The sequence below is a fragment of the Hyperoodon ampullatus genome (assembly GCF_949752795.1).
Source record: "Hyperoodon ampullatus genome assembly, chromosome: 7".
NCBI classification, from domain to species: Eukaryota; Metazoa; Chordata; class Mammalia; order Artiodactyla; family Ziphiidae; genus Hyperoodon; species Hyperoodon ampullatus.
The window spans coordinates 9695605-9716235 of NC_136920.1; the positions used below are offsets into that span (position 1 = coordinate 9695605).

Below are 20631 nucleotides of genomic sequence, written 5' to 3' on the forward strand. Positions count from 1 at the left end.
TTGGCCTGGGCCTAGGCTGGGAGGCTCTGCACCACATCCCTCTCCTGGGATCAAGTCCGCTTCATATCAGGCATTCAAGGCCCTTCTCAGCCTCCCTGGCACCCACACGCTCGGGCCTCACCCATCTCCCACCTTCACTAAGCCTTTCCCACCATTTCAAGCAACTGTTTGCTCTGATTCTTCCTGTTGCTGGGTGGTCCCAGCTTATCCTTAAGGCCCAGCAACAACATCGCCTCCCCTGGGATGCCCTCCCGGCCATGCTGCTCCCACCCCAGGCAGCTCGCTGAACTCAGGAGCCCACAGCCCTCTGGGTGGCATCTTGGTGGTTTGTCCTGGGTTTGTTTCTATCCCGTGGTCTGGACACGGGAGGGGGTCCCCCACCCTGACACCTGGCTCCACTCAAGCTTCTCTTAATGCCACGGGGTTCTGCGGACTACCCCTCCCACACCACGCCCTAGGGCAGGGGGCCCTGGGCTCAGCCACTCCATGGTTTATGGGTGTCGGGGTCCAGACTCCCTCTCCCCGTCCCCTGCGCACTCCATGGCAGCCAGACCTACTGTGTCTCCAGTGTTCACCAGGGTGGGGACTCAGGAGGGCTGGGCGTGAAGGGTTCTCAGGAAGCGCTCAGAGTGGAGGGGGCCTCATCTGTCCAGGGCGCTCTGGGCATCCTCCGCTCCTGTCTGCACCTCACCACCCTGCCCCACCTGCCCCATCCCAGGTCCCACCAGCCCTCTCCCCACTCCACAGCCCAGGCCGCCACCTTTCCATCCGGGATGCCTGCACTAGCCCCCTCCATAGGTCCCCTGAGCCACATGTCCTCAAGGCCCTGTGTCCTGACCCCCAACTCCACCCCACCCCAGCAGGCCTCTGTTTTTCTCATCACCCTAGCTCTTTCCCACCTGGCCTGGCCTCTTCTCTTCCCCAGCTGAAATGTCGCTCCTCAGAGGAGCTTTCCAGGTGATGTTCCCCTCCCCCAGAACTCTCCCCCATTACCCAGGGCCTTCCCTTCAGGGAGCTTACGATGATGTGAACTTGTCCTGCGTCCTTGCTAACAGGTTTCTTGTGAGAACACCAGGAGGGCAGGGACCTGGTCTGTCCTCTCCCCTAACATCATCTGGGTCCGGGCACCTGCTGAGCGGGTGAATGGGGTCGGTGACTGAGTGAGCTCATCCTTGAATAAACCACCACAGTGTGACTGGGAGCCAGTCAAGTTACCTTTCAGGGTCTCGCCTTCCTCCATCCCGCCCCGGACTGGCCACCCAGCTTTGGCGAACTGGGCAAAAAACTTCTTGCCCCAGAAACGGGGAGGAGTTATCCAGCTCACCTCCTCGCCTCACCCTCCCAGCCCCACTCATCCCAGCTGCTGTCCCAGGCTCCCCTCCCTCGCCAGCCACCCACGCTGCACCTCCTCCCAGCCCCACCCTGCCCGGCCCCTCCCAGGTGCCTGTGGTGGAGCAGTCGGCTCCCAGGGCACCTCTGATGGACTCCGGCCGGCACACCATGGGGGCTCTGAGGCCCTGGGCCCGATACGGGCTACTGGTTGTGGCCCACCTGCTAGCCCTGGGGCTTGGGGCTGCAGTGCTCCAGGCCCTGGAGGGACCTCCAGCACTCCGGCTCCAAGCCAACCTCAGGGCCGAGCTGGCCACTTTCCAGGCGAAGTACCGGGCCTGCCTGCCACACAGGGCACTGGAAGAGCTGCTGGGCACCGCCCTGGCAGCCCAGGCCCACGGGGTTTCCAGCCTGGGCAATGGCTCCCAGGCCAGGAACTGGGATCTGCCCTCGGCCCTACTCTTCACTGCCAGCCTCCTCACCACCACGGGTAAGGCCGCCAGGAGGCCGGGCAGGAAGGGGCTCGAGGCCATTGCTACCTGGGGTCCCTGGGGGTGCAGCCCTTCCCCCAGCCCCAAAGTGCTAGACAGAGCCCAGGCCTTGTTAGGCCTGTCATCACAGCTGGGGCTCCCCACACCAACACACCCCAACTAGTGCCTCAACTTCAACTTCCAGGAGGGGTGTGGGCTCCTCAGTCCCACCCCCAGGCACCCTTTGAGACCCAGTAGAGGTGCCCAGACCCCGCGAGCCTGAGGCGAGACTGGGAACATGAATTATGGGATGGATTCTTGGATGGAGGGAAATGGAGTGAACCCAGGGAGTACAGGACCACCATCCAGAAGGAGTGTGAAGGAAGGCTCCTGGGGGAGGAAGTCCCCATAAGATGGTAGCCAAGGCAAGAAGGCACAGAGATAGACACAAAGGAATTCCTGGCAGAGGGAACAGCATGTGTGAAGGCCCAGAGAAATAAAGCAATGGGACCCACAGCCCTGGGGGGTTTGTCTTGCAAAGTGTCTGAAGGCCATTTTCCATCTTCTTTTTCAAAATTTTATTTATTTATTTATTTATTTTTGGCTGCGTTGGATCTTTGTTGCTGTGCACAGGCTTTCTCTAATTGCGGCAAGCGGGGGCTACTCTTCATTGTGGTGTGCAGGCTTCTCATTGCAGTGGCTTCTCTTGCTGCAGAGCACGGGCTCTAGGTGGGTGGGCTTCAGTAGTTGTGGCATGTGGGCTCAGTAGCTGTGGCTCACGGGCTCTAGAGCACAGGCTCAGTAGTTGTGGTGCACGGGCTTAGTTGCTCCGCAGCATGTGGGATCTTCCCAGACCAGAGCTCAAACCTGTGTCCCCTGCATTGGCAGGAGGACTCTTAACCACTGAGCCACCAGGGAAGCCCCATTTTCCATCTTCTTTTGGAAAAACTGGGAAACCTATTTGCACTGAGCCAGAATCCTTGTTGGAGTAGAACAAGGCCTGCCCTGGGGGGAGAGCACATGCTCTCCAGCCCACCCCAGTCCCCACCACTCCCTTTTGTCTTACTTCTGACTCCTCTAGGTATTTGTGTTTACAATCCTGGACCAGCCGACCCTGTTGCCCCAGCATGCCCCGCTCTTTCACCTCTCCCTGCCTTTGCACACGCTTTTCCAGCCTTGAGTGCCTTCTCTCATGTGCGCTGCCTCTTTTGCAGCCCTTCGTGTCAGGTGTCCTGACTGCTTTTCCTGCCTGCTTTCCCCACTGGAGCCTGGGAAGACTCTGATTCCAGCACAAGGCCTGGCACCCAGGATAACTTGATATACCTTTGGGGAATGAAAGAAGGGGTAACATTTCATCTGATGGGTTTGGAAGTGGGAGTCAAGGGCAGAGCTGAGGAATCTCTCAGGAAGCCAGGCTGCCTTGGGGTAGGACAGCAGCTCTCAGAACTGTCCCAGCTACATGAGGCCTGAGGGGACTGTCTCTTTTAATCCTTTCTTGTTCTAGAAAATAAAAGAGTGGCCCGGAGAGGTTAAGGGACTTGAGTAAGACCCCAAGTGAAACAGGAGCAGAGCCACACAGAGCCCCGGCCTGAACAGTTCTGGCAATCTCGGCCACCAGAGGGCAGCCTTCTACCGGAGGGAGGCTAGAGGAAGTGGGTACCCGGCAGGCATCCCACTCAAGTGCTCATTACCCATGTCTCTCTCCTCTCCAGGTTATGGCCACATGGCCCCACTATCGGCAGGTGGAAAGGCCTTCTGTGTGGTCTACACGGCCCTGGGGCTGCCAGCCTCCTTAACACTCGTGGCCGCACTGCGCCACTGCCTGCTGCCTCTGCTCAGCCACCCGGGTGCCTGGGTAGCCATCCACTGGCAGCTGACGCCGGCCACAGCTGCGCTACTGCAGGCATCTGGACTGGGCCTGCTAGTGGCTGGTATCTTCGTGCTGCTGCCAGCACTGGTGCTGTGGGGTCTGCGGGGCGACTGCAGCCTGCTGGAGGCCATCTACTTCTGCTTCAGTTCACTCAGCACCATCGGCCTGGGGGACCTGCTGCCTGGCCGTGACCATGGCCTGCATCCAGTGCTTTACTACCTTGGCCAGTTCGCACTTCTGGGTGAGTCCAGCTGCCAAGGAGCGTGACAGGGAGGAGAGGAGGGAAGAGGAGCCTGGACTACAACTCCCATAAGCCACTGGGGGAGGCTGAGCCTCACAGGTTGGAAGGACCCTGCCCCAAGGCAGGGTGTGAGAGGTTTAGTCCGAGGTGCTAAGAGAACTGTGAGCGCTGGTCACTCGCTGGGAGGTGAGTGGGGAGCATCATCAGCACCCTGAGAGCTGCCCTAGTAACCTCTCCTCCCCAGGTTACTTGCTCCTGGGGCTCCTGGCCATGCTGCTGACCGTGGAGACGTTCTTGGAGCTGCCCCAGGTCCGTGCCATGGTGAAGTTCTTCAGGTCCAGGGGCCCTCTGAACGCTGAGGACGAAGATGGCATCCTAGGCCAGGATGAACTGGCTCTGAGCACTCTGCCACCCTCAGCAGCAGCCCCAGAACGGGCCCCAGCTTGCTGACAGGTGTCAGTGATGGAGTTGAGCTCCTTTCAGGTGGAGAAGCCTGAGGAGGAAGCCATCGGGAGTGGCTGGGGAAGCCTCTGGGGGTGGGAGGGGAAGGGATAGATGTGAGGACCTCAGGGAATAATGTGTTAATAAAAAATAAAACGGGCAACACCGCCGACTGTTTTCGTCTCCTTTCGAAATGGGACTTCCCTACAGCCGATCAACAACGCCATGGTCCTTCGAAGGGAGAGGTCAAGCCTCTGGTCAGGCCTCCGTCGGCATCTGAGAACCTCAGCTCCACACAGCCCCAGTAAGGATCGCAGACAACCTTATCCGCCGAGACCCCACCCCCTTCCGTCTATTGAAAGCCCCAGTCGTCCTGAGAAAGCCCCGGAGCACTGGCTTGGCCTTTTCTAACTTTATTGCTCCCGAGGAACAGGAAGAAGGGGGAGGGCGGGGACACGGCAGTTCACGAGCCGTCCCTCTCCCGCGGTGCTGGCCGGCCGGGTCCTGCCCTCGGGGAGGGGTTCTGGGGGGGCGCGCCTGGGACCCCCCAGCCCACCACGAACACACGCACACACACTCACACGGACTAATAAATACGACCGGGCGGCGCGGCCGCCCAGCCGCCCCTGTCCGTCGGGGCCTGAAGGGCCGCGCGTCCCCTCCTGGTAAAGGGTGACGACGGCCCCTACTGGCCACGAGCGGCATCGGGGAGGGTCCGGTCCTCCGGAGCGCAGGCCCGAAGCGGCGACCGGGCGCGACGGGGAGAAAAGCTGCGGTCTGGACGGACCGGGAGGGGCGAAGACGTCCGGGCCCTCGCGGTCTCAGCTCAGCACACAGCGGTCGCGCCGGCTCAGCTGCCGGCTCAGCTTGCGGCGCCGCTGCTCCAGGCCGCGCTCCAGGCGCTCGTCCTCCTCCAGGGCGCTGGGAGGGAACGGGTTCAAGTCAGCCCCAGCGTCGGGCCCCACAGGCAGGCCGCCCCCGGGGTCCAGACCGAGCACGCCTCCGAGAGCCCCGGTCCCAGCGCATCCCGGCCCCACTCACGTCCGCTCCTTCTGGTCCAGGTTCCGGACCAGCTCGTCACGCTGGTTCACCAGCGACACCAGCTCCTCCAACAGGAGCTGCTCCCGGTGCTGCTGCGCGGCCGTTTTCAGCCAGTCTGAGGGCAGAGGAGGCTGAGGGTCAGGAGGCGCCAGCCCCTGCCCGGTCCTGGTCCCCGGCCTCCGGGGCCCCATCTCCCACCTTCAATGGCCAACATGGCCCGTAGCTCCCGGCTCAGCAGCTCGAACCTCCGCTCCAAGTCCTGCTCTTCGATGCTGGGGGGTGGGGTGCAAGGTCAGGGAGAGAGGAATGGCAGGGAGCGCCCAGGGTTCGGACCGCTCCCTGGCACCCCCCCGCCCCCTCCCCCGCCCCCTCCCCCTCATCACCAGTTCCCATAGATGGCTGGACCGAGGTCAGAGCTATACCCTAGTCCCGGCTTGGAATCATCTCTTTTGTTTTTGTTTTTTGGGCGGCATGCGGGATCTTAGTTCCCTCAACAGGGATCAAACCCCAGCCCGGCCCGCTGCAGTGGAAGCACGGAGTCCTAACCACTGGACTGCTAGGGAAGTCCCTCTTTTGTTTCAACTGTTCCCCAGCTGCTGGGTGTTTATATTGTCTCCTCCCCTCATCCCACCCCCTTTTTAACAAATAAGAAACAACCCAGAAGGATTATTTAGATGGATAGTATTCATAAACAGCAAGTATTAGACTAAACTTATTCTGAAAAATGACCCAAGATGTAAAAGGGAGGCAAAACCACCTCCACCGTGCAGGACTATAAAGGCCATGAAGCCCGAGAATTGCTTCTGAGCCCACTCAGGAACCCAGCTCAGCTGTCTCTAAGGCTCAGTGTTCCTTCCTGTAAAGGAACAGGGTCAAACTGGGGCCCTCAGCACTGACCTGCCACGTTTTTCTTTGGGCCTCGATTTTCTCATTCATAAAAATAGTACCAATTTAAGAAGTATACACTTTATACAGGAAATCAGGGAAAAAATTAAGATGGTTGAGCAATTTCTTAAAAAAAAAATTCAGAGGAAGAAGAAAGCAGTGAACAGTTCTAATTAAAGTAGTTAAGATCCCATCTGCTCTGCCAGCCCTGGGTGGGCAGGGGTGGGGCCTGGACAGGGAAGGACCCGCACTCACAGCAGCTGCAGCTGGTCCTGCCTCCGGATGAGAGCGTTCTTCTTGTTGACCAGTGTGAACCACTCCTGGATCAGTACCTCCTCCTGCAGCCTGTTGGCACCTGAATCGGGCCAGGGCAGTCACCAGGCCTGCCACTGACCCCTGTGTCAGCAGCAGGGAGGCTGGGGGCGGGGGGATGGTGTCTGCTCCCTTGTGGCATCTCAGAAACCTGAGCTGTGCGCCTCCAGCAAGCTGCTTCCCGGCCGGGGGCCTCAGGGTGCCCGGCTGTAAATGGGGACGATGACCCCAGCCTTGTCTCCTCCCACTCCTCCCAGGGTCAGAAAGAGCTGCAGGGTGGGGTAGCCGTGGTGGCACGTGCTGGGGTGTGGACTCCAGATGCCCGTCCCACCTGATTCCATGAGGCTCCTCAGCTGCGTCTCCACCTCGGCCGCCCGCCCATCTATCTGCCTCTGTTCCTGCTCCAGGGCCTGTAGCTCTGCGCACACATACTGACTTGTGTCCTGGAACCGTTGCTGGGGTGGAAAGCGGGGGCAAGGGACAGGGTGGGCTGAGCCCAGGCCCTGCCTAGGAAGCCCACCCATTACTCCTCCCACGTCAGCCCTCCTTACCAGCCCGGCCTCCTCCGCTGGGCTTGGGGGTAGCTCCTCTGATGGGGGAGTCCCACCTGTGGACAGATATCAGGCTAAGGCACCCCCAACTGACACCTGTCCCCAGAAGGTCCCCAGCTCAGGATCTGTGAGCAGCCTGAGTTCAGCTGAGTCGCCACCCCTTCAAAACTACTCACCAGGGGCCTGCTGTGGGGCAGGGCTGGGGTCAGGGCTCACGACTTCCTGTGGAGGAGGAGGCCAGTAAGGGCTTGGACGGGCTCCCCAACAGCCCGCCCTGGGGCCAGCCAGAGCCCCACTCACACAGGGGAGGGGGGACCTCAGTTCCAGGCCCTGCAGCTTCGAGGTCCTGCATACACAGAACTCCACCCCCATCCATTCTGGGGAAGTGCCTCCTAGAGCAAAGGCCTTCACCACCCCTGGCCCTGTGGTCCTGGGCCAGTCTCCTCCCACTGGCTGAGCCTCGCAGTCCTCGTTCCTGGGGCCTCACAGGGCGTTTGTGTGTGTGTGTGTGTGTGTGTGTGTGTGTGTGTGTGTGTGTGGTACGCAGGCCTCTCACTGCTGTGGCCTCTCCCGTTGCGGAGCACAGGCTCCGGACGCACAGGCTCAGCGGCCATGGCTCACGGGCCCAGCCGCTCCGCGGCGTGTGGGATCTTCCCAGACCGGGGCACGAACCCGCGTCCCCTGCATCGGCAGGCAGACTCTCAACCACTGCGCCACCAGGGAAGCCCCCTCACAGGGCTTTTGTGAGTCGGGGGTGAAAGGCTGTGAGGGGCCCAGCTGGGGCCTCTCCTTCCCCCTTCTGCCCCCTCCCCCATGAAGCTCCCTCAGGCCACCTCAGACTCTGTCACCTAGTGCTAGCATCTCCATCATGGCCAGGGCCCCACACAGTGACACTGAGCTGAGCTGATGTGGCCACCAGTACCTCCATCTCCTGGCCGAACAGGGCACCCTCCCACCTCCTCAGTCCCCACACCTAGAGAATGCTGTGCTCGCCGAATAACACTTGGAACAGAACAGGCAGCTGCACCTACCAATTTCAGCCCGGAAGGGCAGCGCTGGCCCCTCATGTGCCCCGCCCTTGGCAACTTGCTGGCACTGTCAGCCCTGGGGGCCCCCAAGTTTCAGCTCAGCTGATAGCCAGGCCCCCTTGATGGCTCCTGCTCGGGCCACCTTTCCAGGTCACCAGGTGGGGAGAAAGTGTTGAGCCACCCCCACCCTGCAACTCTGAGAGGCAGCCCTGGACGTCCCCTGCTCAGGGGCCCTCCTCTCTGGCCTGGGTAGGTGGCGGCCTCTTCACCAGCCTCCCCACATGCCCTGCCTGCTGACTTCACCCTCAAGCCACAACTGAAGGGTCTCCCTAAACCTTCGCCCCCAGTGGTGTCACTCTTCACACCCCCTCTCAGCCCCCAGCCTCGTTGCCACGGCCTGGTGGCAGCTCCAGCCTCAACTCCTACTGCCCGAGTCCCACCCGGATGCCACCCTCCGGCCCCAGTGGTGGACTTTCGCTTCCCCAAATTGTTTCCTCAGCCTGGAGCGGCCTCTGTCTTGGGCAGCTGGACGCCAACTCGATCTTCCTGACCCAGCTCAGCCCCACCCCCTCCAGGGGCCCCTTCACAGGGCTTTCTTCCTCCCTCCCTAACTTTCAGGCCTCCTGAAGCCTCCCCGACTCCCACCCTAGCCCCCAGGGCCTCTCCCATCACAGCTGTTGGTTACCCCTGTCTCCCTAAGCAGCAGCAGCCCCTGCAGACAGGTTGGGGTCCAGAGAATGCACTCAGGGCGCACCAGTTAACTGTAATGGCTGATATGCATTAAGCATCTATTTGTGTGTTGGGTGCTGTACGTGCATCGACTCATTTAGTTTTCCCAAGGACACTGTGAGGCGGGGAAGGTTACCATCCCTACTTTACAGATGAGGAAACAGAGGATCAGAAATGACACTCAAACAGGGCCCGGCCCAGGCCTAGGGCTGTCTAATCCAAAAGTTTGTTCCCAAGCTTGGCCACCAATTTGCTGTTTGCCTCTGGCCCAGTCACACCCACTGGGCCTGTGTCCTTGTATGTAAAGGACATACAAGCCCCTTGGGGTTGCAGGGCTCCAGAAAGACATCTGGGGAAAAACACAGTCCCCCCTTTTTAAAAAAAAATTTTTTAATAGAGTACAATCAGGTTGGGGTACCCCTCTTTTTTGTTGTTTGCTTGTTTGTTTGTTTGTCTGTTTGTTTGTTTTGGTTGCACCGTGCGGTACGTGGGATCTTAGGTCCCTGATCAGGGATCGAACCCGAACCCTGGCCCCCTGCAGTGGAAGTGCAGATTCTTAACCACTGGACCGCCAGGGAAGTCCCTCACAGTTCCCCTCTTTTGACAACACCCTGCAGGAGTACCTCAATGCCACTTTGCAAAAAACTTTCATGTCTTTACTTCTCATCCTCAGGAAAAGAGCACAGAGAGATTAAGTGGCTCGTCCAAGGTCACACAGCCAGTTCATAGTGCTGGGCCCAGTAGAGGGCGCCATTTTAGAGTTCAGTGTCAGAACCAGGGTTCACACCAGTATTAACTCCCTTTATCTTTTCATATCCCTGAGCCTCAACATTCCCACTTGCAAAAGGGGGTAACTGTTCCTTCCTAGAAGGAGCAGTTGCTGAGGGGTTGAGGGGGGCAGACCAGGCATAAAGCAAGTGCTTAACCAATAGGGCAGGCAGATGCAGGAGAGTGGAGAAACCCCAACCTCAGCAGCAACTAAGCTTACTCATGGCAGCCTTGATGGGAATTCCAACGCTTCCTCATGTCTGACCCAAATTCCCCTTTCTACACCCTCATGTGTGGCCCCTCCTCCAGGAAGCCTTGCTGGGCCACACCAGAGGCACCCTGCCCTCCTCATGGCATTGCTTCAGCCCTGCCCCAGCTTCAAGGTGACTGACCTCATCCCATCCAGGTCTCTGGGAGCTCGCAAAGCCAGGGGCAGGCCCTACCTCCTCCTACTGTACGCATGGGGAATGGGGGATGGGAGTGGCCAATGAGGAAGCATCCCCTCCAGCCCCATGGGTCATATATCTCCTGTCGGACAAGGGTTGGTGGGGGGCCTGGTTTGGAAGGACCAGACGCTGGGACTTGGGCCCAGAAAGATGGAGCCTGCTGTTTTAAGATATAAAAAGCCATTGAGACACATTAAGGTGGCTTTGGCCAGAGGCCAACACAGGCCAGGATAGCACAGCTCCTATGGGTGGCTCTGATGCCCTTCCTGTTTCTCATTCATAGGCTCAATGCTGCACCTCTGACCCTGAGCTCAGGGGTCCTGCTCTCCAGGCCAGCCTCTCTTAAGCCTGCAGACCTTAAGAGAGGTGACTGGCAGTTCCCTAAATGAGACCTGAGCTTTCCTGCTGCCACATTTTTACTTGTGAGGTCCCACCTCTTGAGAACCAGCCCTCCGATTCTTCACCTGGGAAAAGCTGCCCATCTTATCAGCCTGGCTCGAGTGGCTGCTTCTTCCAAAAAGCCTCTCCCACTTTATTCCCTCTTTTCCTTAGAACTTAGGGGTCATCCCTGGGCAGCTGAAGGCTTGAAGCAGCCTGACAGAGCTGCCCCTGCTGTCCAGGACGGTGCTGCTGGAAAGCCCATGGCCGGGACTTCAGTGGCTGTGAGTCCTTGAGCAAATCCCTGCCCTCTCTGGAACCATCTCCTCTTCAGTGTATTGACCATGAGACACCCTGGGAGGCTGACCTGAGACCTGCAAGGGATGGGGGAACGTGGGCACCCAGCAGAGTCTCCCATCTCCAACTTTCCATTATCAGAGAAGAGAGGAAACTGGTTTCCAGTGTCTGGAGTTAAGGATCCAAGTCAGAGTATCTTGGGGTTGGAAGGCCCTGGAGAGCTCCCTTGAGTATAGAAACCCTGTTCCCAGCTTACAGGTAAGTGGTGGCTGCCGGTAGACCCCGCGCCACCAGCAGGGAAAGAAACGCCCCAACCCACTTTACAGTCCATAAAGAGCGCTGATTACACGGAACCTTCTGGGAACTTCCTGCTGCAGCTTGATTCCACTAACTGGTTGCCGAGCGTTAAAAAGCACTAGCCTGCATCCCAAGGCTGACAGCAAAAGCCAGCAGCAGGACTTCCCTGGTGGCACAGTGGTTAAGAATCCGCCTGCCAACGTAGGGCACACAGGTTCGAGCCCAGGTCCGGGAAGATCCCACATGCCACGTAGCGACTAAGCCCGCAAGCCACAACTACTGAAGCCCGTGCTCCGCAGCAAGAGAAGCCACCGCAGTGAGAAGCCCGCGCCCTGCTCCCACGCGCAGCAACAAAGACCCAACGCAGCCAAAAATAAGTAAATAGATAAATTCATTAAAAAAAAAAAAAAATTGGCGCCGGGCCGCCGGCCTGGGCACTGGCGCCCCCGCTGAGGAGTTGGCGGGGCTACCTCCTCCTCGAGAGGGACTTCCGCAGCACCGGTGCCTCAAATCAGACGCCTCCCCGCATCTTGCAGAGGCCGGCTGCCCTGGAGCCACCGCCCCCCGCCCCGCGTCAGCCCTGCCTTTGGGGCTCCTCAAGACCTGCCCCTGCTCTGCCCTGCTCCCCCGACCCCCGCGCCGCTGGAAGGCACTCACCGCCGCCGCTCCAGCAGCTCCCCCGGCTCCCGCGTCCGGGTCGTCCCCAGAGAAGGAGCTGCTGTTCCGCAGCCGCGAGCGCCTCTTCTTCAGCAGGTCAGCGTCGCGCACGTGGGAGAAGGAGCCGTGCGCGCGGGGCGGGGGCACGGGCCCGGCCTCCGCGCTGACCGACGGCCGCCGCAGCCTCACGCCGCCCGCGGCGCCCAGCGCCTCCATCCCGTTCACCAGCCCCTCTGTCGGGGACACGGACGCCCGGGCTCCAGGGCCGTCGGCTGGGGCCTCCGCGGAGCGCGCCTCCTCGGCGGCCTCGGCCCCGCGGTCCTTGGAGGCCGCCTCGGGGGCCGTCCCGTCCGCGCGGGTCGCGGCCTCCTGGGGCTCCTGGGGCGCCTCGGCCCAGTGCTCGCGCAGCCGCTGCGCCAGGCCGCTGGCGTCCATTTCGTCGGGCGGGCTCGACTGGGCGCTGGCCACGCGGTACGTGCCGGCGCCGCCGCCGCCCTCTAGCTGCACCAGCTGCAGCTCCTGCCCCGTGCAGAAGGCGCGGATCTGGCACAGGTACGTCATGACGATGAGCTTGTCGGGCACCGACAGCAGCACCATGTCCGCCGGCTCCAGAAGCCTCGACACGCCCAGGGCCGCGAAGCCATCAAAGGCCTAGGGACGGTGCGTTCGTTCGGGTCAGCGGCGACGGGTCAGCCAGCGACGCTGCCGTCCCGCCCCGGAACGATGAGGAGGTCCCTGCGACTGACACGCCTGGGTTTGCCAACAACGCCTTCACCTTCCTATTGGGGGAAATCTCGCAACATGGCCCTCCCCTGTGTTACCCAGCAACTGCACACCAAACGGGGTGGTTTTGGGAAAAACCATCTGGTGGAAATATGCTTAAAAAAAACAAAGCTAATCTCAGGAAAACGAAAAATTTCAAGACCAAAAGGGAACTAAGTGGCAGAACTTCCAAAAGCCACAGCGGGGGCCATGAAGCCCACAGATTCCTCTCCTACACACAGACGGACAAGGAACCCAAATCTTAGCTTAGGCCTGGCTCTGGATGCTCCTTCCTTCCAGGCACCACTCCCACCCCAGTCTCACCTGCTTGTTGTTCTGTTTGATGCTGAGTGGGTCCAGGGAGGCAAAGTCGCTGCAGAGAGAGCGCTGATCAGAGGCTGGATTCACACCACCCTCCCCTCCTGGCAGCCTCCCCCATTCATTTCCACTCCCTCTGGCAGCTCACATCTTGTCCGGGTAGAATCGGTGCAGGATGGCACAGAAGGCCAAGCCGTTGCGCCAGGATGTCGTGAAGTTGGTGATGCAGACGCCACGGTAGCCGGTGGTGACTTCCTGGCACCACTCCAGCAGGGACTGACTGAAGCTGACCGGGGCGGGTGGTGCCTGGGGACACAGGGATGGGCTTAGGGAATGTGGACGTGGGACTTGTGCCCTCTGCCCCTTGGGCACAAAACAGCTCCAGCTCTGGGTTTGCAGGAGTCACCAAGGGCCACTGGCCAGGGCCTTAGGGTCAGGCAGAAGGGTTTCCAGCTCCAGTGTTATCTACCAAGGTCCCCTAAAAGGTCAGTGGTCCCCAGGCAATATCAGAGGCCACCAGCAGCCACACCTCAAGGTCAGCCCAGAAAATCAGCTTTAGGGGTGTCCCGCTCCATGCAACCCAGGGAAGACAGGGCGGGGGAGCCAGGGCACCCTGAGAGAGGAGGGGGTGAGGGGCTCCTTGAAGCTGAGCCCCTGTCCCACCCCACCCCAGTCGGCCAGGTGGGTCCATGCAGAGCCGCCATTAGCTCAGCCCAGGTTAGTGGGAAGCAGCAGACTGGGCCCTCGGCGGCCCCCATCCCTACCTGGCTGCCCGGCAGCCTCCTGTCCTCTTCAGGCTCCTCTGGGGAAGAGGCCCCCGAGGGCCTGGGCAGCCCAGCCCCTGCCCCACTGGCCACCTGCGCCTCAATCAGGCTGGCCTCTGGGAGGTTTCCCTCAGCTTCTTTTCCCTTCTCGGTTCCTGAGACCCCAGCCTCTGCTTCCTGGGCCTCAAAAATACCAGATTGGTTCTCTGAAGCCCCTGAAACCTCCGTCTCTGCTTCCTCGGCCCCCCAAACCCCAGACGTGGCCTCTGAAACCCCCAAAATCCCAGCCTCCACCTCCTGGCCCCTCAAAACTGTAGTTTCTGCCTCTGCTCCCTGGGACCCTAAAATTCCATGCTTTATGACTGGGGCCCCTAAAGCCTCATATTTGAGGGTCTCCCAGAGTCCAGTCTCTGCCTTCTGGACCCCAGAAGTCTGAGCCTTTGCCTTCTCAGCCTCTAAAACTGTAGTTTCTGTCTGTTGAGTCCCCAGACCCTGAGCCTTTGTCATTCTAGCCTCTGGCCCTGAGAACTGTGAATCTTCCACCTCTGTCTCCTGCGTCCCCAATGTCTCAGTCTCTGTCCCTGGGGCCCCTGAACCCCCTACCTCTGTCTCCTGGGTCTCCAGTATCTCAGCTTCTGCTGTCTCAATCTCGATCCCTGGGACCTCAGAACCCCCTAACTCTGTCTCCTGCATCCCTGTTATCTTAGATTTTGTCTCTGAGACCCCTGAACACCCCATCTCTGTCTCCTGGGCCCCCAATATTTCAGATTGTGCTATCTCAGCTTCTATCTTCAGTACCCGTGAACCCCCAGTTATCTCCTGGAACCCTAGTATCTCAATCTCTGACATCCTAGTCTTTGTCCCCAGAACTCCTGTACCCACAGCCTCTGTTTCCTGGGTCCCCAGTACCTCACACTCTTCCATCCCGGCCTCTGCCCCTGGGGCCCCTAAAACCCTCACTTCTGTTTTCTGGGTCCCTAGTTCCTCAGACTCTGCCATCTCAGCAGCCTCTGACTCCAGGACCCCTGATCTCACTGCCTCTGTCTCCTGGGTCCCCAATATCTCCACTTCTGCTGTCTCAGTCTCTATCTCGGGGAACCCTGACCCACCCACTTCTGTCTCCTGGGTCCCCAATAACTCTGATTCTGTCACTGCAGCTTCTGTTCCCAGGACCCTCAAATCCCCAGTTTCTACTTCCCAGACCCTCATATCCCTGGACATCACCCCCTGGTCAGCTGCTGGTGGGGTCCCCTGGTACTGGCTCACCTGGGGCCTGGCGCTTGCTGCTCCAGCAGAGGGGCCCTGCTCCAGGCCTGTCCCCCCAACACCAGGGGCTCCACCCCTCACCTCTGCACCCTCTCTCCCCTGGCCCTCAGCAGCCCTGGCCCCCTTGAGGTCACTGAGATGCCTGGATTGCCCTGCTGGCTCTGCTGGGGGTGGGCTCAGGATGGTGGGAGCCTCTTCCCTGGTCCTGACCCCTGTCCTCCCCTGAGAGCCCCTTGGAGGAGCCTCAGGAGTTCCCTTGAATCTTGCCTCAGATGTCACCCCTGTAGCCTCTGGCCCCTTAGTGTCCACATGTCTCACCTTTGACCTCTGCTCAGCATCCACCTGACCAACTTCTAAACTCTCTTCAGCCTCCCCAGCTCTGACCTCTGACCTCTTACTGTTCACCTCTCTGACTCCTGACCCATGCTCAGTGTCCACCCCACTAGCCTCTGGCCTGTCCCCAATGCCCCCCTCCTCAACCTTGGGTTTCTGCCCTTCCAAAGAGTTGCTGGAATCTCTGTCCCCAATGCCTGGGCCCAGCCCGGTTCCCTGGGCCTCTGTCCCTTTCTGAGGGCTTGCCCAGGCCTGGGTCTCCACAGCAGAATTCACGCCTGCTGGGGGAGCCCCTGAGGCGTTGGGGGCCTCATCTCCCCCTTGGGGGACTGGGGGCCAGGGGGCATCAGAGCCTTTCCGGAGCCGAGGGGCCGGGCTGGGGGCCGCGTCCTGTCCTGGCTGTCTTGAGGACCTGAGGAGAGAGCAGGAGGGTGTGTTGCAGGGGCTCGTTTGACCCCCCGCTCTCAGCGCCCACCCCCCTCAGATTGCTGGGACCCTGGAAAGGCAGGTTGGCAAGGGGTGTGCAACTTCTTAAGAGTAGACAGGGGAGGGGGGGCTGGGGCTGACTCCAAAGCTCACCTTGTCTCTGGTGGGGTTCCGGGGGGCCTTGGGGCCTTGGGCCCCACCTGGCCCCCTACTCCAGGAGCTGGTTCTGACCCCTGGCCCCGGCAAGCCCTGGCTGGGGGCACAGGGGCACTCACAGGGGCTGGGCTGGTATCCTCGGCACTAGAAGGGCTGGCAGCTGGGGGGAAGGAAGCAGGATGCTGAGGCCTGGGCCCTGTGACTGGAGGTCCAGTCTCCACCGTCCCAACCCCAGCCTGGGCCTCACCTGCCTGCCGGGGCCGAAATCGGCCCTCTTCCTCCTCCTCACAGAGTGTCTTCAGCTCCCGAGAAGTATCTGGGGGTGGGGCGTTGGGGGCAGGGGTCAGCCCAGGGAAGGGCCCTGCAGGTCTGACCCCCTCCCCACAACTAGAATGCTGGGCCTACCTGGGAAACGCCCCAGCCTCAGGGAACCGCCCCGGCCTACCAGAAGAGACAGGCCCACGGGTGCAGAGGAAAGGAGAGACGGGACCGACAAGGACAGATGGGGAAAAAAAGCCTTAACAAGCAAAAGGGAGGGACGAGGTTGGGTAGTGAGGGGTGGCGAGCCTGGACTGCAGCCCCTCTCTGCGCTTCTGACCCAGTGTAAAAAGGACCCGGGGCAGGTACGTGGGCAGGCACGAACTCAGGGGTGAGGAGAGGGCCAGGGGCACAGGGAGGTACTGGAAACCCATTCTGCAGGACAATCAGGGCTGCTGGGCAGGTTGGGACCACCTGGCAATAGTGCACTCTGACCACTGGGCGTGCACAAGCTGGCCCTGCCCCAACACAGCAAGTGGATTTTGGTCCGGGTCATCCTCCACCCTCCCTAGGTCTTGGTGATCTCAATCCACAGCTGTGAGCCCACCTGGCTGGAGGACACGAGCCCGCGCCTCCGGGCCCCCTGGACCATTAGCCTCCTCGTCACTCTCAGCAAAGTCTTCCAAGTTGCCCACGTCACTAGGCTTCATGCTCATGAGGCTCGCAAGACTCTGCATGTCATCATCCCTGGGGGTCAGAGATCAGGGGTGAGGGCTACGGTCAGAGGTTATAGACTAGGGCCCAGGAGGGCAGTTGGACACTCACGTGGCACGGCCCTCCCGCAGCAGCACCCCAGAGAGAGTGAGGCTCAGCTCGGCCTGCACCACCTTCACTGACTTGGGCTTCAGCCGCAGCCGCAGTGAGGCTTGGGCAGGCACAGGCCCTGCATGGCGGGCCAGGTCCACCTCAGCCGTGGCCAGCACCTTCCGCTGCCCCTTGGACTCCTGGGGGCAGGAAGAAGGAGCATCAGTGCTGCCCCAGAGTCCCCGAGACCCCAGGCTCCAGCCCGTCCCAGCCACTCACATTCTCAATAACAAACGTCCACTCTTTGGCCTCATACTGGTCCACGTGTGGGTCCTGGGAAAAGGGGGCACCGGTGAGTACAGAGCCTGCTGCGGTGGGGACAGGGCAGGGAGAAGAGCCTGTGCTGGCTCAGGAGGTGATTGTGTGGGGCCTTCACACATGTTGAGCCCTCCTGGTATGTATGCTCCCCGGCTTCTCCTGATCCCAGCTCTCTTCATGTGGCGGCTAAATGCTACCTCCTCCAAGGAGACCTCCTGGGCCACTCACACTGAATAGGCCCCCTGACATGATTCTTGGTCTCACCCCTCTGTTCTTTTCTATTTGGATGGATAACGCACCAGGGGCCTCCTGTGGCTGCCCAGGGTTGCAATCACCGGCTCATTCCCATCTGTGCAGGAGGGCTAGAGACTCACCCTGTATAAGGTCACAGAGATGTCCACATTCTCAGGTACCATCCACACCACGGTGCCCCGGTATGGGTTCTGGATGCCCGGCTGCCAGCTGTGGGCCTACAATGAGCAGTCTGAGTCCTCCCCGCAATCCTACCTCTCCCCCTCACCCCTTGCCCTTATCTCCAACCTTGACCCCATCTTTCTCTCCCTTCTGTGGATTCTGATCTGAACCTGAACCTGACTCCAATTGGCCCCACCCCCAACCTGGACCCCCAGTTGACATCCTCCCTCACCTTGGAGCAGATGCGTCGGTTCCGCCGGGTCCACACTACCACCAGCTTATCCGGTTGCCTGGGAGGCGGAGCGGGGAGAGGGAGCTACTCAGTCAGGCCCACCCGGCCTTTCTATCTCCTCCAGTCTCCCTTCTGCCCACATCCCCCTCCCCCAGGACAGGGCCCAGACAGCCCCTTATCTGGGGCCACAGGGAGCAGGGTGGGGCTGCTGAGGCAGGGTGAGGCCTGGGCCAGAGGGCAAAGGCCTGTGGGTCAGCAGGAAGTATGAAGAAAGTCATACAGAGAGACAGGCACACACAGAGACAGACAGAAACACAACAAGTACCCTGCAAGAAACACAGACTCAAAGACACAGAGAGACAGACTCAGCGTAAAAGAAGTCCATTCACTCACAAATATTTGTAGAGTGCATACTATTACCCCAGCCCAACTTGGGGGCAGAGCCAAGCAAAGGAGAGGCAAGACCCTCTGGGGCAGGGAATGGGTCATGTGAGGAGGGTCTGGAGAAGGCAGGCTCCAGGCAGAGAGGATGGCAAGTGCCAGGGTCCCAGGATGGAGGTAGGTGTAAGCTCGGCAGGGGAGGGCAGAGGTTGGGAAGTAGGCAGAGAGGCATAGGGTCAGCTTGTCATTCGATACCCTCCCAGGACCTTCCATGCCCAGCCCTTTGCTTTGCAGGGCCCCCGACTCCTGCAAGGGGCACCAGGGAAGACTTCTAGAAGGTGGCATCTAAGCCGAAACAGCATATGCCAGGGCAGACTCAGAGGAGAGGCAGAGATGTGGGGAGACAGAGACAAAGCGAGAGGAGAGTGTCAGCTACTCGGGGCCGAGTCCCAGACACGTGGCTGGGCCTGGAAGGGAGAGGGCCCCTTTGTGTTGGAGGGGTCAACTGCTGCCCAGGAGGGTGGGGATGGTTAGAGGATCATCAGGCAGATGGCAACATAAGAGCCCTCCTTGCCTGTACCCTGTCCCTTACCAGGACGCTCAGGTCCACCCAGCTCACTGCCCCTCTGGAGGCTGAGCCAGGATAACTGGCTCTCCTGTCAGCCCCTAAGGATGCTGAGACCCAGAGAGGTTAGGGGCCAGGCAAGGGCACACAGCTGAGCCTAGAGCCCTCCAGCCTGGAGCCAGGTGCCTCTCCTGGACCCCAAACTGCAGGCGATGGCTAAGGGCAGCCATGGGGACTTCCCAGAAAGGGGAAGAAGACAGTGAGAGCCTAGGGAGGGCGGGGCCTGGCTAGGCAGCCTGACTCAGGCTGGGCACGCCCTCCTGGGGAGCTGTGACCTGGGCAGAGGCAGCTTCCTAGCTGGGGCTCCAGGCAAGAAAGCCCAGGAGGCCCTGCCCGCCGCCTCTGACTCAGACATGTTGACCCTGCTCACACCCTCAGCCAGCTCTCCGGACCGTGCCCAGCGTCCCCCTGTCTTCACCCAGGAGGCTGGGGCAGAGGGCAGAAGCCATAGGCCAGAGTTCCAGTCCCAGCCCTGTGCTGTGTTACCCCAGCCAGCCCGTCCTTTCTGGGCCTTGCTGAGTGGTGTGAACCACCCTCTGGCTGGCCCAGTCAACATCAGGGATATGACAGCTGCCCAAAGGACCCCAGGCCTCCTGCTCACTCCCCTCCCTTTGGACCCCCTGGTCCCTTCCTGTGCTTTCACTTGGGAGCCTAAATTTAGCCCCGCCTGGCGGCTGAGGCCCCCACAGCTGTGCCCTAATCCAGCCAAGGGAAGCTGACACTAGCAAGCACGTATATTTAGGGTGTGACGCAGGGGCCCAGGCAGCTGCGGGTGGGGGAATGTGAATGAGATGCCCCGGGTCCTTTGGCAGTCTGGGCTGGGGGGTCCTGCACCCCCTTACCTCTCCCCCAACCCCACCACCTTGCCTTCCCCAGGCTCTCTCCTCCACGACCCACAACCTCCTAAGTCCTCAGGCCCTTTTAAGCTGCTCCCCGCCTCCCTCCTCATCCGTCCCAGTGCTCAGTTTCCCCTTTTAAGGATATTGTGGAGACGGATCCAGCCTCCCAGCGCCCACTCCGGCTGAAGGGGCGGGTGGTTCCTCTGGTTCAACAAATAGGCAGCGGAGGAAGGGGTGGACTAGGGCCATGGTGTTTGCTGTCCCAGCCCCTCCACCCGAAGACCGGCAAAACTTGCTCCCTTTTCTGATGCCACCTTGAACCAGCCCTCTGGCCAAAACCAGGAGGGCTCCCTTCCCCCAGCCCTGAGTGCAGTTGAGGCAAGTGTGGGCCCAGACAGATTCTCAGGCCTGCAAGTCCTGACCTCCACTCCCCAAAGGCTGCCCACACCCTCAACTCTGGGGATGTCACAAGCTGCAATGGCACTTCTCTGTGCCTGGGTCACCAGGGCCTAAGCTGGGGTAGGCGGCCTCTTTGGTCACTGGACTGGGGGCAGGGTTCTCAGGCCCCCAAAGCCGGATGGGGTCCCAGCCAGTCTGGGGAGTCCCCCAGGCCTCCCTCCCACTCACCATTTCTTGGTGCACTCCACCACCAGCTCGTGGTAACAGGCCACAAACTGGAACTTGGCGGCCCGCTTGCCCACGCGCTGCAAGCGCTTCCACACCGAGGTCATGGCCCTGCCGCCTCCGTCGCCCGTTCCTCAGACCCGGGGCTCCCGCTGGCCCGCGATCGCTAGCCTGGCCCAGGTCCCCATGGCCTCCGGGCTTCTATCGGCGCCGCCCGCCCCGTCCGTGGGGAGGGGTCCGAGGCGCGGGACCCGGGGCCGCTCTTGCCGCCGCCGCCACTGGGGCCCGCTGGGTGGTCTGGCTGCGTCGGCGGGGTCGTCTGGGGCGCGTCGTGTCGCTTGAGCGCTGAGCGGCAAGCGCGCCGTTTCCCG

General features: G+C 60.8%; 2 protein-coding genes across 2 annotated transcripts; one reads left to right on the top strand and one right to left on the bottom strand.

Moving 5' to 3' along the window:
- Window positions 1-1479: 1479 nt before the first annotated feature.
- On the top strand, window positions 1480-4504 carry KCNK7 (potassium two pore domain channel subfamily K member 7; the record flags this gene model as incomplete). The annotated part of the gene is made up of 3 exons (XM_079708767.1): window positions 1480-1819; window positions 3512-3910; window positions 4155-4504. The coding sequence occupies 3 exons, from the start codon at window positions 1480-1482 to the stop codon at window positions 4358-4360; spliced, it is 945 nt and encodes a 314-aa protein (XP_079564893.1). The 3' UTR covers window positions 4361-4504.
- Window positions 4505-4748: 244 nt separating this feature from the next.
- EHBP1L1 (EH domain binding protein 1 like 1) lies at window positions 4749-20367 on the bottom strand (the record flags this gene model as incomplete). The annotated part of the gene is made up of 19 exons (XM_079707998.1): window positions 4749-5272; window positions 5393-5507; window positions 5591-5664; window positions 6533-6632; window positions 6921-7044; window positions 7141-7196; window positions 7317-7362; window positions 11741-12391; window positions 12827-12875; window positions 12969-13126; window positions 13585-15595; window positions 15763-15925; window positions 16013-16081; window positions 16631-16770; window positions 16849-17027; window positions 17107-17160; window positions 17520-17615; window positions 17792-17849; window positions 20264-20367. 19 exons carry the CDS (start codon window positions 20365-20367, stop codon window positions 5173-5175), a joined length of 4347 nt encoding a protein of 1448 aa, XP_079564124.1. The 3' UTR covers window positions 4749-5172.
- Between the last annotated feature and the right edge of the window lie 264 nt (window positions 20368-20631).